General features: G+C 48.0%; 1 protein-coding gene across 1 annotated transcript in view; it reads right to left on the reverse strand.

Annotated features, from left to right (window-relative positions):
* Positions 1 to 17,366: 17,366 nt before the first annotated feature.
* Positions 17,367 to 17,723, reverse strand: part of QTRT1 (queuine tRNA-ribosyltransferase catalytic subunit 1) — a 48,065-nt gene continuing 47,708 nt past the window's right edge. Inside the window, exon 10 of the mRNA XM_082255485.1 lies at positions 17,367 to 17,623. Within this exon, the coding sequence (XP_082111611.1) occupies positions 17,471 to 17,623 (153 nt within the window). The 3' untranslated portion in view covers positions 17,367 to 17,470. The remainder of the gene's footprint in view (positions 17,624 to 17,723) is intronic.

The raw sequence follows: 17,723 nt of genomic DNA on the forward strand, positions 1-17,723 counted from the left end.
AGAAAGAGAAGGGAGGAAGAGAAGGGAGAAGAGAGAGAGAGAAAGGGGACAGAGGAAGGGAAAAGAGAGAAAGAGAGGACAGAGGACAGAGGAAAAGAAGAGTGGAAGAGAGGACAGAGGAAAAGAAGAGTGGAAGAGAGAGAGAGAGGACAGAGGAAAAGAAGAGTGGAAGAAAGAGAGAGAGAAAAGTGAGGACAGAGGAAGAGAAGAGTAAAAGAGAGAGAGAGGGAGGGAGGAAGGGAGAGAGAACACAGGTAGGTAGAGAGGACAGAGGAAGAGAAAAGAGAGAGGGCAGAGGAAGAGAAAGAAGTACAGGGAAACAGAGAGAGAGAAGAGAGAGAGAACAGAGATAGAGATGGGAGAAGAGAGAGGAAAAAGGAAGAGAAAGAAGACAGAAGAACAGAAGGGAGGAAGCAAAAAAGAGGACAGAGCCAGAGAAGAGGGTAGGAATGTAAGAGAGAGCACAGAGAAAGAGAAGGGAGAAAGGGAAGGGGAAACAGAGAGAAAGAACAGAGGAAGAGAGAGAGAGAGAGAACAGAGGAAGAGATGAGAAAAGAGAGAGAGAGGACAGAGAAAGAGACAGAATTAGAGAGAGAGAGAGAGAGAGAGAGAGATAAGACAGAGGAAGAGAAGGAAGGAAGAAAGAGGAAAGAAGAATGGAAAGGGAAGAAGGAAGAGAGAGAGGAGAGGGGTGAGAGGTAGAAAACAAATAAAAAGAAAAAGGTTAGAAGAGAAAAGAAATGAGAGAGCAGTGGGAAAGAGAGAAAATGAGAAAGGGAAGAAGTTAAGAAAAAAAGAGGAATGAAACAGCATAAAAAAGAGAGGAAGAGGAATGGGAATGAGAGAAAGAGAAGGAGAAACAGAGAACGAGAGAAAGAAGGGTTAGAGGGAAAATTAAAAGAAAGAGTGGGGGAAGAGAATAGAGGGAGAAGGAGAGAGTAACAAAGAGAGAGGACGAAAAGACATCATTAGAAAGTAAGGGAAGTGAGAAAGAGAAAATGAGGGAGAGAATTTGCGAAAAAAGGGTAATGGGTGAGTAGGAAATGGATAGGGAGAACGAGAGCGTAGAGCAAGAGAATGAGAAAGCGAGGACAGAGGAAGAGAGAAAGGACAGTGGAAGAGAAGAGGGGGAAAAAGAAAGAGAGAGGACAGAGGAAAAGAAGGAAGGAGAGAGAAGACAGAGGGCGAGAAGGAAGAAAAGACAGAGAGAAAAGAGAAAGAGAAGGAAGAAGAGAGAGAGAGAGGACAGGGAAAGAGAATGAAGAAGAGAGAGAGAAGACAGAGGAAGAGAAGGAAGAAGAGAGAGAAGATAGGGAGTGGACAGGGGAACAGAGAGAAAGAAAACAGAGGAAAAGAGATGAGAGAAGAGAGAAAGAGAGAGATGACAGAGAAAGAGAGGATAGAGCAAGAGAAGTTGGTAAGAAAGTAAGAGAGAAGACAGAGAAAGAAAAGGGAAAAATAGAAGAGAAGAGGAAACAGAGAGAGAGAGAACAGAGGAAGAGAAGGGAGAAGAGAGAAAAAGGACAGAGGAAGAGACGGAATTAGAGAGCGAGAGATAGAAGACAGAGGAAGAGAAGGGAGGGAGAAAGAAAAGAGAGAAAGACAGAGAGGACAGAGGAAGTGAAGAGAGGAAGAGAGAGATAGAAGAAGAGAAGGAAGAGAGAGGACAGGGAAAAAGAAGAGAGAGGGAAAAGAGAAGGGAAAAAGAGAGAGAGAAGACAAGAGGAGAAAGGATTAAGAGAGGTGACAGAGTAGGAGAAGGGGGGGGGGAGAGAGTACAGAGCAAGAGAAGAGAGGAACAGAGGGAGAGAGTACAGAAGAAGAGAATGCAAGAATGAGAGAGAACAGAGGCAAAGACAGAGGAAAGCTAGAGAGAGGGAGGACAGAGTAGTAGAAGGGAGGGAAAAATAGAGAGAACTGAACAAGAGAATGGAGGAAAAAAGAAAACAGAGACAGTATGAAGAATAAGGAGAGAGAGGGAGTTGAGAGACTAGAAAGGGAAAGAGTCAATAGAGAGAGACAACAGAAAGAGGAAAGGAATAAAAGGAAATGAAATGACAGGAGAGAGAGAAGCAGACAGGATGGAGCTGGTAATGTGAAACAAAAGGAAACTGGAAACTAGGCTGAGCGAAGGGAGGATAAAGAAGAGGAAAATAAAGTGGATGGAGAGGGAGAGAGTGAATGAAAAGCAGAGGTGGGGGGGGGGGAGAGGAATAGAGGGGAATGAAGGGAAAGGAAATAGAGAAATGGAGACATTATATAGGGGGTTGAGATGGGTGCATGGACCCCAAAGAGGAATATGTCAGAATATGACACACAGGGGGTTGCAGTTGTTTTCTTCCAGCTGATAAACGTGGACAGCACTAAGAGGAAACAAATCCGCATTTACCAGGCAGCAGAGCAACAGGTAGCCGCTGCAAGATAAACAGAGATTTTCATTGCAAATTAACTGTGCAGTAAAGATACATCAAGCATGACAATTTTTCTGCCTGACTGTATTAATTCCTCAGACAGGCACAGCAGTAAAATATCTCTACAAATAATAATTATGATAAATAACATTTACACCATTTATGCAGCACACAGCTTGTCAGTGCAGAATGTTATCATGGTGTTCTGGCGCCCCCTTTCTATAAATTGGCAGAATGGCACCCTCTAGAATGGAAGTGCGGCAAAGCAATGGTCCTTGGATCTCGCTGGAGATATAAATAACCAGCCTAGGAAGGAGGTTTCTGTCTCAGGTTTTAAAATTAGCCAGCTCAGTGTTAAAAATGACTATTCTGTTCCCAAAAAAGCTCAGACAACCTGTGGTTCTGCAGCTCCTGCCTCCACTTTGGTCTGCCATGCTTTGTCACCATCAGCGGAAATGTGCTCTATTGATGTACAGTGGGTACGGAAAGTATTCAGACCCCCTTAAATTTTTCACTCTATGTTATATTGCAGCCATTTGCTAAAATCATTTAAGTTCATTCTTCTTCCTCATGAATGTACACATAGCACCCCATACTGACAGAAAAACACAGAATTGTTGACATTGTTGCAGATTTATTAAAAAAGAAAAACTGAAATATCACATAGTCCTAAGTATTCAGACCCTTTGCTCAGTATTTAGTAGAAGCCCCCTTTTGATTTAATACAGCCAGGAGTTTTTTTGGGAAAGATGCAACAAGTCTTTCACACCTGGATTTGGGGATCCTCTGCCATTCCTCCTTGCATCCTCCTTTTTTCCTCATTTGAGCATCTTTTTTAGAATTATATTTTTCAACATCTACAGGCAATTTCACTTTTTGAATTCCCCCTGTGTGACCTGTTCACACTGATGCTACACCTCCCTTTGGGCTGTTGGGCTCCTGTACTCATAGGCGGCGGCTGCCCTGACTTCGGGAGCTGCGATGTGTAAAGAGGGAGGCTCCGCCCCCTTGATGTCCCCGCTCCTCCCCCACCTGGGATGAGCGGGTCCACCCTCACATCGGCGTCATGCCGCACCTCTGGCGTCGTCCGTCAGTGTCTTCACTGACGTCACTACGTCCATTGCGTGTCTTACATCTGCGGGAGGGGAAGGTCTGCCGTCAGCGTTCCTTTCCTCCACGAGGTCACGGATGTTTCTCGTCCTGACCCCCCAGTGCCCGCCAAGCATGACGTTAGGGTCCCAGGCTTGTGACCAGCTTCGGCGATACATGGTAGGTTGGTCACTTGATCCTCATCTCCCCCTTTCCTAACACTCTATTCTCTCCCGGGATTCTCATTCTTTGGGCCAGCACTCTTTCACTCACAATTCCTTCCTTCCATTTTTAGGTCACCTGCCAAGCCACATGGCCACCAATCTCTGTCTCACCTCTTCACACCCACTCTCTGCCTATGCACTCTGCATATTCCCCACACTCTCTTTTTCTTTCACCCAGTTTGGATCTTTCTTATTTTTCACACAGTTTTCCTATCCATTCCATATTTTTATTCAACACCATTGATAGCACCAGTCATATTTTTCCTCTCTTTTCTTACACACTTCAGATTTGGAAGGTTAATTTCCCCATCATCTTTTCACCACCCACCTGCCACGGACCCCCCTCTCTCAGGCTGCTCCATGGGACCCTTCAGCTCCCGGGTCAGACTTTGGTCCGCCGCTTCTACGCGGGAATCCAACTTCCATTAAGTTTCATTGACCTGTGAGTATTTTATACTCCTTCTGAATTATCATTACTCCTTTGCGATTTTTTACCCAAATTCTCATATCCTCTAATGTATACTTAAACATATTGTTCTTTTGTAGATATACTTAAATACATTGATCTCTGAAGAAGGGAGATGTAGCTCCCGAAACGCGTCAGAACATTATGTATTACAATCTACCATCATGGAACTTCAATACTATATCAAGGCTATCATTGAAACTAAGTGGTCACACCAGGATACTTTGCCTATATGCGTCTTAATATTGTGCATGTTGTATACACTATGTAATATGGCCATTGAGCTTTGCTATGTGATATTTATACATGTCATCATTATTCGCAACATTTGTCTATACAATGTAATAAAGTATATATTGTTTTACATATTTATTGTGCTATTCATTTCATCTCCAGCCACTAGCACCCACCTCATATAAAGTCCCGCGGGCCAATCTTTTCTGTTTTTACATGTATTTTGGGATGGAGGCGTGCTTGGGTCGGAACCAGATCATTGCCCTCTCTGCATTTTCAAAAAATAAGCCATTCTTTACCAGTTTTCAGAGCGACGATCGCCACTCACCTGACCCGCCAGCTCTCTCCTCTCCCTGTCTGACAGCTGCCTGCAGCAGGTGTGGCCAAGAATTTCCCACTGACATCAGACGGCAGGGGAGGAGGAGAGAAGCGGCGGGTCACGTGAGCGGCAATCAGCGCTTTAAAAACTGGTAAAGAGCGGCTTATTTTTCCCCTTTAAAAATAAACTATAATAAAATACTCGCAAGTCGCAGCTTGTGTGGTGGTGACTGACATCAGCAGCCGTGCGGACCACTGTCCTCAGCCCCAGGCCCCGGTGCTATAATTCCAGGAGAGGGGGAGCCCAGGGCAAGGAAATTGAGGAGCTTTGTGGCCCTGTGCACAGAGGCACACCACGTGACGTCACAGCATATACTGACATCATGTGCATGCATGCACCACCTGCACGAACCCAAAACAAAGAGGGTCAGCTATGCTTTTGCATCAGGTCTCTCAAACCTTTAAATGCCTGCGCTTTATGTGATAATGCCTAAGCCCCTCCCCTTCATGACATTGTTTGAAAAGGGGCGGAGCATGGCTGACCTTAAAATTATGTCACCCCCCCCCCCGGGGAAAAAGTTCTTCGGACGCTCATGCCTGTGTGTTGTGAAAACTAGCTCTAACACACAATGAGGTTGGCTCCACTCATCCACCAACTGCCTTGATTTGAACCAGGCCCTCAGCTGCTGGGAAAGGATTTGGAAAGAAGGAAAAAAAAAAAAAGTTTTATTATATTGCAGGTCACCTGTCCTTTATGGTGGCTGCGTTAGTTTTCTGTTCTTAGGCTTTTTTCATTTATTTTCACCTAGTGATCTGGGTAACAACACTCTTCCTGTCTTAGCCCCCGTTCACACTGGTGCGGCTTTGAAATTGTGCCACTTCATTTTGATTTTGTGGTGGCTTGCGATACAACAGAAGTCTATGCAAGTCGCAATGAAATCAGGAATTTTTCTGAGTTGTTGGAATTTGAATGGTTTCATTGCGACAATGGGGTGCGACTTGTCCTGCGATTTGGAACGGGTGTGCACTCAGGCTTAAAGTGGAGATTCACCCAAAAGGGGAAGCTCCGCTTGTCTGCCTCCTACCCTCCTCCGCTGCCAAATTTGGCAACTTTTGGGGGGGAGGGGGAGCGGATACCTGGTTTTGACAGGTGCTCACTCCCACTTTTGGCTGAGTTTGATGCAGTTCCGCCCCCCTCCTCCTTCCCCCGCAGCCAGCCCAATCAGAGAGCACAGCGCGCTTTGCACATGTGCAGTAATGTAAACAAGGCAGATCGCTGTTCTGTGAGAAGGCAGGAAAGCAGGAACATGGATCTCTGCCTTCCCATAGTACAAGCACCCCCCCCCCCTTTCCCCACACACACAGTTAGCAAGCACTCCCTAGGAACCCATTTAACCCTTTGAACGCCCTGTTAACCCCTTCCCTGCCAGTGTCTGATCACTGTATTAGTGTAACTGGTCTCCAAAAAGTGTCAAAAAGATTTCTCCGCCGCAATGTCGCAGTCCCGCTATAATTCGCTGATCGCTGCCATTACTAGTATAAAAAAAAAAACAATTCTATAAATCTATCCCATAGTTTGTAGATGCTATAATTTTTGCGCAAACCAATCAATATACGCCTTTTGGGATTTTATTTGTTTTCCAAAGACATGTAGCAGAATACATATTGGCCTAAACTGATGAAGAAATTCGATTTTTTTTTTTTTTTTTATTGTGTATGTTAGCAGAAAGTAAGAAATGTTGATTTTGATTTTTTTTTTTTCAAAATCGGCAGTCTTTTTTTGTTTATAACGCAAAAAAAAAAAAATGCAGAGGTGATCAAATACCACCAAAAGAAAGCTCTATTTGTGGGGAAATAGGGACATCAATTTTATTTGGGTACAGTGTCACACAAGGGTACAGTAAATTTGCCTTTAATAAATCAACCTCCCAGTTTCCTCACTAGTCTCAACTCTCTCAACACTGTCTGAAGGAGCTTATTTTACAGGCCCATCCTTGCTGTTGAAGCTTTGAATTATAGAACAGCTCTCTGTACAAACTGTCCGTGGTATCTTAGCTTACAGAGCACAGCCTGGTCATATTTGCACCTTTTCACACATCTCATATGGCACCCCAAACTCCAAAATACTGCCTGCTGCACTCTCTGACCTCCTAAGCTTTGTACAGGGCCTATTTCAAACCTGCTAGCTGCTGCCTCGTGCCCACTTTTGTGCCCCATTACACTCATCTCTCACTCTGCTTTCTATATCCATTCTCTACACTCAGCTCCAACTTAGCCTGCTTATCCCAGCTCTACTTTTAGCTCCAGATCTGTCTCCTCTCTCCCCAGTCCACAATATGAACCCACTCTGCCTTCTCTTGCCCTGATCTACAATAAACTCCAACCAGGGTTGCCAACCATCAGTAAATTTAGTTTGTAAAAATCTGTAATTTTTTACAACTGTCAGTAAATATCAGGGGCTGACAATTTGTCATGCCGTGTTGACTTTTGAAGTATAAATCAGGCTAAATACTTTATTGTGTTCGTTTTCAATAGAAGGTCTGTCATTTTTCAGGTTGTCAGTAAAATATTTTCTCCTTCTGTAAAGTTTCCATGTTTTGTCAGTAAAAAAATGCTTCGGTGGGTTGGCAACCCTGAATCCCACTCTGCCTTCTCTATCCTTGGTCCACAGTCACCTCTCACTCTGCCTTCTCTATCCCCAGTCCACAGTCACCTCTCACTCTGCCTTCTGTATCCCTGGTCCACAGTCACCTCTCACTCTTACTTCTCTATCCCTGGTCCACAGTCACCTCTCACTCTTCCTTCTCTATCCCTGGTCCACAGTCACCTCTCACTCTGCCTTCTCTATCCCCGGTCCACAGTCACCTCTCACTCTGCCTTCTCTATCCTTGGTCCACAGTCACCAATCACTCTGCCTTCCCTATCCCTGATCCATAGTCACCTCTCACTCTGCCTTCTCTATCCCTGGTCCACAGTCACCTCTCACTCTTCCTTCTCTATCCCTGGTCCACAGTCACCTCTCACTCTTCCTTCTCTATCCCCGGTCCACAGTCACCTCTCACTCTGCCTTCTCTATCCTTGGTCCACAGTCACCTCTCACTCTGCCTTCTCTATCCCCGGTCCACAGTCACCTCTCACTCTGCCTTCTCTATCCTTGGTCCACAGTCACCTCTCACTCTGCCTTCTCTATCCCTGGTCCACAGTCACCTCTCACTCTGCCTTCTCTATCCCTAGTCCACAGTCACCTCTCACTCTGCCTTCTCTATCCCTGATCCAGAGTCACCTCTCACTCTGCCTTTTCTATACCCGGTCCATAGTCACCTCTCACTCTGCCTTCTCTATCCCTGATCCACAGTCACCTCCCACTCTGCCATTTCTATCCCTGGTCCACAGTCACCTCTCACTCTGCCTTCTCTATCCCTGGTCCACCGTCACCTCTCACTCTGCCTTCTCTATCCCTGTTCCACAGTCATCTCTCACTCTGCCTTCTCTATCCCTGCTCCACAGTCACCTCTCACTCTGCCTTCTCTATCCCTGGTCCACAGTCACCTCTCACTCTGCCATCTCTATCCCTGCTCCACAGTCACCTCCCACTCTGCCATCTCTATCCCTGGTCCACAGTCACCTCCCACTCTGCCATCTCTATCCCTGGTCCACAGTCACCTCTCACTCTGCCATCTCTATCCCTGGTCCACAGTCCTCTCTCACTCTGCCATCTCTATCCCTGGTCCACAGTCACCTCTCACTCTGCCTTCTCTACCCCTGCTCCACAGTCACCTCTCACTCTGCCATCTCTATCCCTGGTCCACAGTCATCTCCCACTCTGCCATCTCTATCCCTGGTCCACAGTCATCTCCCACTCTGCCATCTCTATCCCTGGTCCACAGTCCTCTCTCACTCTGCCATCTCTATCCCTGGTCCACAGTCACCTCTCACTGTGCCTTCTCTATCCCTGGTCCACAGTCACCTCTCACTCTGCCTTCTCTATCCCCGGTCCACAGTCACCTCTCACTCTGCCTTCTCTATCCCCAGTCACCTCTCACTCTGCCTTCTCTATACCCGGTCCACAGTCACCTCTCACTCTGCCTTCTCTATACCCGGGCCACAGTCACCTCTCACTCTGCCTTCTCTATCCCTGGTCCACAGTCACCTCTCACTCTGCCTTCTCTATCCCTGGTCCACAGTCACCTCTCACTCTGCCTTCTCTATCCCTGGTCCAAAGTCCCCTCTCACTCTGCCTTCTCTATCCCCGGTCCACAGTCACCTCCCACTCTGCCTTCTCTATCCCCAGTCCACAGTCACCTCTCACTCTGCCTTCTCTATCGCTGCTCCACAGTCACCTCTCACTCTGCCTTCTCTATCCCTGCTCCACAGTCACCTCTCACTCTGCCTTCTCTATCCCTGCTCCACAGTCACCTCTCACTCTGCCTTCTCTATCCCTGGTCCACAGTCACCTCCCACACTGCCATCTCTATCCCTGGTCCACAGTCACCTCTCACTCTGCCTTCTCTATCCCTGGTCCACCGTCACCTCTCACTCTGCCTTCTCTATCCCTGGTCCACAGTCACCTCTCACTCTGCCTTCTCTACCCCTGCTCCACAGTCACCTCTCACTCTGCCATCTCTATCCCTGGTCCACAGTCATCTCCCACTCTGCCATCTCTATCCCTGGTCCACAGTCATCTCCCACTCTGCCATCTCTATCCCTGGTCCACAGTCCTCTCTCACTCTGCCATCTCTATCCCTGGTCCACAGTCACCTCTCACTGTGCCTTCTCTATCCCTGGTCCACAGTCACCTCTCACTCTGCCTTCTCTATCCCCGGTCCACAGTCACCTCTCACTCTGCCTTCTCTATCCCCAGTCACCTCTCACTCTGCCTTCTCTATACCCGGTCCACAGTCACCTCTCACTCTGCCTTCTCTATACCCGGGCCACAGTCACCTCTCACTCTGCCTTCTCTATCCCTGGTCAACAGTCACCTCTCACTCTGCCTTCTCTATACCCGGTCCACAGTCACCTCTCACTCTGCCTTCTCTATCCCTGGTCCACAGTCACCTCTCACTCTGCCTTCTCTATCCCTGGTCCAAAGTCCCCTCTCACTCTGCCTTCTCTATCCCCGGTCCACAGTCACCTCCCACTCTGCCTTCTCTATCCCCAGTCCACAGTCACCTCTCACTCTGCCTTCTCTATCGCTGCTCCACAGTCACCTCTCACTCTGCCTTCTCTATCCCTGCTCCACAGTCACCTCTCACTCTGCCTTCTCTATCCCTGCTCCACAGTCACCTCTCACTCTGCCTTCTCTATCCCTGGTCCACAGTCACCTCCCACACTGCCATCTCTATCCCTGGTCCACAGTCACCTCTCACTCTGCCTTCTCTATCCCTGGTCCACCGTCACCTCTCACTCTGCCTTCTCTATCCCTGGTCCAGTCACCTCTCACTCTGCCTTCTCTATCCCTGCTCCACAGTCACCTCTCACTCTGCCATCTCTATCCCTGCTCCACAGTCACCTCCCACTCTGCCATCTCTATCCCTGGTCCACAGTCACCTCCCACTCTGCCATCTCTATCCCTGGTCCACAGTCCTCTCTCACTCTGCCATCTCTATCCCTGGTCCACAGTCACCTCTCACTGTGCCTTCTCTATCCCTGGTCCACAGTCACCTCTCACTCTGCCTTCTCTATCCCCGGTCCACAGTCACCTCTCACTCTGCCTTCTCTATCCCCGGTCCACAGTCACCTCTCACTCTGCCTTCTCTATACCCGGTCCACAGTCACCTCTCACTCTGCCTTCTCTATACCCGGGCCACAGTCACCTCTCACTCTGCCTTCTCTATTCCTGGTCCAAAGTCCCCTCTCACTCTGCCTTCTCTATCCCCAGTCACCTCTCACTCTGCCTTCTCTATCGCTGCTCCACAGTCACCTCTCACTCTGCCTTCTCTATCCCTGCTCCACAGTCACCTCCCACTCTGCCTTCTTTATCCCCAGTCACCTCTCACTCTGCCTTCTCTATCCCTGCTCCACAGTCACCTCTCACTCTGCCTTCTCTATCCCTGCTCCACAGTCACCTCTCACTCTGCCATCTCTATCCCTGGTCCACAGTCACCTCTCACTCTGCCTTCTCTATCCCCGGTCCACAGTCACCTCTCACTCTGCCTTCTCTATCCCTGCTCCACAGTCACCTCTCACTCTGCCATCTCTATCCCTGGTCCACAGTCACCTCTCACTCTGCCTTCTCTATCCCCGGTCCACAGTCACCTCTCACTCTGCCTTCTCTATCCCCGGTCCACAGTCACCTCTCACTCTGCCTTCTCTATCCCCGGTCCACAGTCACCTCTCACTCTGCCTTCTCTATCCCCGGTCCACAGTCACCTCTCACTCTGCCTTCTCTATCCCTGGTCCACAGTCACCTCTCACTCTGCCTTCTCTATCCCTGGTCCACAGTCACCTCTCACTCTGCCTTCTCTATCCCTGGTCCACACTCACCTCCCACTCTGCCTTCTCTATCCCTGCTCCACAGTCACCTCTCACTCTGCCTTCTCTATCCCTGCTCCACAGTCACCTCCCACTCTGCCTTCTCTATCCCCAGTCCACAGTCACCTCTCACTCTGCCTTCTCTATCCCTGCTCCACAGTCACCTCTCACTCTGCCTTCTCTATCCCTGCTCCACAGTCACCTCTCACTGTGCCATCTCTATCCCTGGTCCACAGTCACCTCTCACTCTGCCTTCTCTATCCCTGCTCCACAGTCACCTCTCACTCTGCCATCTCTATCCCTGGTCCACAGTCACCTCTCACTCTGCCTTCTCTATACCCGGTCCACAGTCACCTCTCACTCTGCCTTCTCTATCCCCGGTCCACAGTCACCTCTCACTCTGCCTTCTCTATCCCCGGTCCACAGTCACCTCTCACTCTGCCTTCTCTATCCCTGGTCCACAGTCACCTCTCACTCTGCCTTCTCTATCCCTGGTCCAAAGTCCCCTCTCACTCTGCCTTCTCTATCCCTGGTCCACAGTCACCTCCCACTCTGCCTTCTCTATCCCCAGTCCACAGTCACCTCTCACTCTGCCTTCTCTATCCCTGCTCCAGTCACCTCTCACTCTGCCTTCTCTATCCCTGCTCCACAGTCACCTCTCACTCTGCCTTCTCTATCCCTGCTCCACAGTCACCTCTCACTCTGCCTTCTCTATCCCTGCTCCACAGTCACCTCTCACTGTGCCATCTCTATCCCTGGTCCACAGTCACCTCTCACTCTGCCTTCTCTATCCCTGCTCCACAGTCACCTCTCACTCTGCCATCTCTATCCCTGGTCCACAGTCACCTCTCACTCTGCCTTCTCTATACCCGGTCCACAGTCACCTCTCACTCTGCCTTCTCTATCCCCGGTCCACAGTCACCTCTCACTCTGCCTTCTCTATCCCCGGTCCACAGTCACCTCTCACTCTGCCTTCTCTATCCCTGGTCCACAGTCACCTCTCACTCTGCCTTCTCTATCCCTGGTCCAAAGTCCCCTCTCACTCTGCCTTCTCTATCCCTGGTCCACAGTCACCTCCCACTCTGCCTTCTCTATCCCCAGTCCACAGTCACCTCTCACTCTGCCTTCTCTATCCCTGCTCCAGTCACCTCTCACTCTGCCTTCTCTATCCCTGGTCCAAAGTCACCTCTCACTCTGCCTTCTCTATCCCTGCTCCACAGTCACCTCTCACTCTGCCTTCTCTATCCCTGCTCCACAGTCACCTCTCACTCTGCCTTCTCTATCCCTGGTCCAAAGTCCCCTCTCACTCTGCCTTCTCTATCCCTGGTCCACAGTCACCTCCCACTCTGCCTTCTCTATCCCCAGTCCACAGTCACCTCTCACTCTGCCTTCTCTATCCCTGGTCCAAAGTCACCTCTCACTCTGCCTTCTCTATCCCTGCTCCACAGTCACCTCTCACTCTGCCTTCTCTATCCCTGCTCCACAGTCACCTCTCACTCTGCCTTCTCTATCCCTGCTCCACAGTCACCTCTCACTCTGCCATCTCTATCCCTGGTCCACAGTCACCTCTCACTCTGTCTTCTCTATCCCCGGTCCACAGTCACCTCTCACTCTGCCTTCTCTATCCCTACTCCACAGTCACCTCTCACTCTGCCATCTCTATCCCCGGTCCACAGTCACCTCTCACTCTGCCTTCTCTATCCCCGGTCCACAGTCACCTCTCACTCTGCCTTCTCTATCCCCGATCCACAGTCACCTCTCACTCTGCCTTCTCTATCCCCGGTCCACAGTCACCTCTCACTCTGCCTTCTCTATCCCTGGTCCAAAGTCCCCTCTCACTCTGCCTTCTCTATCCCTGGTCCACAGTCACCTCCCACTCTGCCTTCTCTATCCCCAGTCCACAGTCACCTCTCACTCTGCCTTCTCTATCCCTGGTCCACAGTCACCTCTCACTCTGCCTTCTCTATCCCTGGTCCACAGTCACCTCTCACTCTGCCTTCTCTATCCCTGGTCCACAGTCACCTCTCACTCTGCCTTCTCTATCCCTGGTCCACAGTCACCTCTCAGTCTGCCTTCTATCCCTGGTCCACAGTCACCTCTCAGTCTGCCTTCTCTATCCCTGGTCCACAGTCACCTCTCACTCTGCCTTCTCTATCCCTGCTCCACAGTCACCTCTCACTCTGCCTTCCCTATCCCTGCTCCACAGTCACCTCTCACTCTGCCTTCTCTATCCCTGGTCCACAGTCACCTCTCACTCTGCCTTCTCTATCCCTGGTCCACAGTCACCTCTCACTCTGCCTTCTCTATCCCTGGTCCACAGTCACCTCTCACTCTTCCATCTCTATCCCCGGTCCACAGTCCTCTCTCACTCTGCCTTCTCTATCCCTGCTCCACAGTCACCTCTTACTCTGCCTTCTCTATCCCTGGTCCACAATCACCTCTCACTCTGCCTTCTCTATCCCTGGTCCAAAGTCCCCTCTCACTCTGCCTTCTCTATACCCGGTCCACAGTCACCACTCACTCTGCCTTCTCTATGCCTGGTCCATAGTCACCTCTCACTCTGCCTTCTCTATCCCTGGTCCACAGTCACCTCTCCCTCTGCCTTCTCTATCCCTGGTCCACAGTCACCTCTCACTCTGCCTTCTCTATCCCTGGTCCACAGTCACCTCTCACTCTTCCATCTCTATCCCCGGTCCACAGTCCTCTCTCACTCTGCCTTCTCTATCCCTGCTCCACAGTCACCTCTTACTCTGCCTTCTCTATCCCTGGTCCACAATCACCTCTCACTCTGCCTTCTCTATCCCTGGTCCAAAGTCCCCTCTCACTCTGCCTTCTCTATACCCGGTCCACAGTCACCACTCACTCTGCCTTCTCTATGCCTGGTCCACAGTCACCACTCACTCTGCCTTCTCTATGCCTGGTCCACAGTCACCTCTCACTCTGCCTTCTCTATCCCTGGTCCACAGTCACCTCTCACTCTGCCTTCTCTATCCCTGGTCCACAGTCACCTCTCACTCTGCCTTCTCTATCCCTGCTCCACAATCACCTCTCACTCTGCCTTCTCTATCCCTGGTCCAAAGTCCCCTCTCACTCTGCCTTCTCTATACCCGGTCCACAGTCACCTCTCACTCTGCCTTCTCTATGCCTGGTCCACAGTCACCTCTCACTCAGCCTTCTCTATCCCTGGTCCACAGTCACCTCTCACTCTGCCTTCTCTATGCCTGGTCCACAGTCACCTCTCACTCTGCCTCACCTCTCTTCATTAGATTATTTTGCTTCTTTAAGCCCTCAGTCACACCAGTATGACTTCAGGCACAACATGTGACTTACAAATTGTACCTGAAGTAGCATATAATGTATTTCTATGGCAGGGTCTTAATAGATACGATTTCAAGTAGTTCGATTCAATTTGAGAAGTAGTTCATGTATTATTTTTTCAGTACTTCAGCACAACTTCACAGCCATAGGCTATAATGTAAATTGTGTTGCAAATCCTACCTGTGTCTGTATCAGCACTACCTGAGTCTGAAAGAAGCTAAATATTAACCCATTGCTAGTTAAACTTTTCTTCACAACATCACTGTTCCTCAATGTGACATGAACAGCCCCTCTCACTGAAATCTCAGTAGTGCTGAATTCAGACTTTAATCTCACTACTTTAAATCGTACCCGGTGTGACCACATGCTTATTGGTAAATTAGGAAGCAAACAAACAATTACAACTGCCAAAAAAAATTGCCCTTTTTATTATTTGCCTAGGCATGTGCAGAACAGTTTTGTTCCAAAAAGTGTTAAAGGAGAACTCCAGGTAGACTTTTTTTTTATATCAAAACCTCCACCACAAAATTGAATTCACATCTTTTTAAAGTTCTTAAATGTTTTTATATAAAAGACACCAGCTTCCTATAAATCTAGTCTATTTTTGATAATGCTTTAAAAAAAAAAGTCTAGCTTGCAATTCTATTTTAATTATACACTGTATTGTCAAAAGTATTGGGACACCTGCCTTTACACGCACAAGAACTTTAATGGCATCCCAGTCTTAGTCCATAGGGTTCAAAATTGAGTTGGCCCACCCTTTGCAACTAGAACCGCTTCAACTCTTCTGGGAAGGCCGTCCATGACATTTAGGAGTGTGTCTATGGGAATGTTTGCCCATTCTTTCAGAAGTGCATTTGTAAGGTCAGGCACGAATGATGGAGAGAGGACCTGGCTTGCAGTCTCCGCTCTAATTCATCCCAAAGGTGTTTTATTGGGTTGAGGTCAGGACTCTGTATAGGCCAGTCAAGTTCCTCCACCCCAAACTCGCTCATCCATGTCTTTATGGGCCTTGCTTTGTGTACTGGTCCAAATCATTTGGAGGAAGGGGGATTATGGTGTGGGGTTGGGCTTAGTCCCTTAGTTCCAAGACTCTTAAGGCATCAGCATACCAAGACATTTTGGACAATTTCATGCTCCCAACTTTGTGGGAACAGTTTGGGGACGGCCGCTTCCTGTTCCAACATGACTGTGCACCAGTGCACAAAGCAAGGTCCATAAAGACATGGATGAGCGAGTTTGTGGTGGAGGAACTTGACTGGCCTGTACAGAATCCTGACCTCAACCCGATAGAAACCTTTGGGATGAATTAGTGCGGAGACTGCAGGCCAGGCCTTCTCATCCAACATTAGTACCTGACCTCACAAATGCGCTTCTGGAAGAATTAAGCTGTTATAGATGAAAAGGATGGGCCAACTCAATATTGAGCCCTACGGACTAAGTCTGGGATGCCATTAAAGTTCATGTGTGTGTAAAGGCAGGCATCCCAATACTTTTGATAATATAGTGTAGATATGGTGGCAGCCATATTTACTTGGCTTCCTGCATTCACTGCTACACATTGGCTGTGCTTTACTGCCCTTTCTTACAATGCTAGTCTATAAATCTGCTAATTGATCCCGGGAGTGGCTGACATCTTATCTAAAGAGTTCTTAAAATACAGTTGTGCTTTGCACATCCAGGGTAAAGCAACAAATTTGATTTTGGTGGCGCTACTGCCCACAAATCAGGGATAACATACGAGAAGAAGCCCTGTATTAGATTAGTCAATCCTAGTATGAGTTTACACAAAATAAGGCCAACACCCATGTGATAGCGCTGGCACTTGTGGACATTTGCCAAGCACCAAAGCTGTCACATGAGGTGGAAGGGAGCAAGTCACACATTCCCCATAACCTGGGTATTTTGCTTTGCCACCTCAAGTAAATGAGGGGAGTTAGCATAAAGAGACTCCCAGACTCAACCTGCTACTTTGCCCCACATTGGAAAACCACTATGTTTTTTTTCACCAGGAAAGCTGAGTAAAATACAGAGCTCCACCTAGTGGCCAATCTAAATATCTAGATTTAACACAATGACAAAATATGGAGGAACAACTTATGCAAAAAAAAAAAAAAATCACAGGATAGTTAAAATGTGTAATAATTTAAAATGAGTACTTAATGAAAATACACTAAACCAGGGATATGCAAACTGTGGCCCTCTAGCTGTTGCAAACCTACAAGTCCCATCATGCCTCTGCTTCTGGGTCTCATGCTTGTGGCTTTCAAGAGGCTTGCTGTGTCTCATGGGACTTGTAGTTCTTCAACATCTGGAGGGCCACAGTTCGCATATTCCTGCACTAAACCTTTCCTTTAACCACTTCAATCCCAGGCACTTCTCCTAGAGCTTTTCCTGCTTATGCTCTCCTCATTTGAGCTAACAATGCGCTCAGGAGTGTGTTGTATGTACTTGATTTAAAAATGTGTCATCAAAAATTACAAAAGGTAAGAACAGTATAAAAGTCAAAATATGCCCATCCGAAAAAGCACATTAAACCTTTCCTTTAATAAAACCCCAATAAAATGTTAGAGGAAGAAACATCTTTACAGTAAAAGATACAGCTGTTGAATTTCTTAACATACTAAATTATTCCCTCCCCAAAATAGTTAAAATATGAAACATTTTGCAAAGAAACACCAAATAAAATTAGTTTTATTGTTAAAAAAAAAAAAAAAAGATTCAAAATACTTGGAGAGAAAAAATATTAAAACATCATAAAGCGTACAAAATATACAATTAAAACCGGTTTGGCATTTGGTTGCTCACGCAATCATATTTAAAGCACGGATTCCATCATGATGGCACCGCAGGGGTGGATCCTATACAGCAACCTGTGTGTCAAAGAAGATGGTCAGTCCAGAAGTAGAGGGAATGTCGTAGTGTCATCAATGATGGAGTTACTTTAAAGTGATATTGACAGTCTCTAAAGCATCAACAGCCCACTGTGGGTATTTGTCCTTCGTTCCATACATGGTCTTCATGAAATCTTGTATAAACTGAGGGAAACGCCCCTGCAGAATGCTCTCCCTTACCGAAAGCATCAGATTTAGCTGGTGAAAAAAAGAAAAAGGAAGCAATCAGTTATTAGAGGGACCAAGATCAACATCCCCTACCCCCTCCCATCTGAGTTATCCCCTGGGAGGGACAGAC

The sequence above is a fragment of the Pelophylax lessonae genome (assembly GCF_965119305.1).
Source record: "Pelophylax lessonae genome assembly, chromosome: 4".
In the NCBI taxonomy this organism is placed as follows: domain Eukaryota; kingdom Metazoa; phylum Chordata; class Amphibia; order Anura; family Ranidae; genus Pelophylax; species Pelophylax lessonae.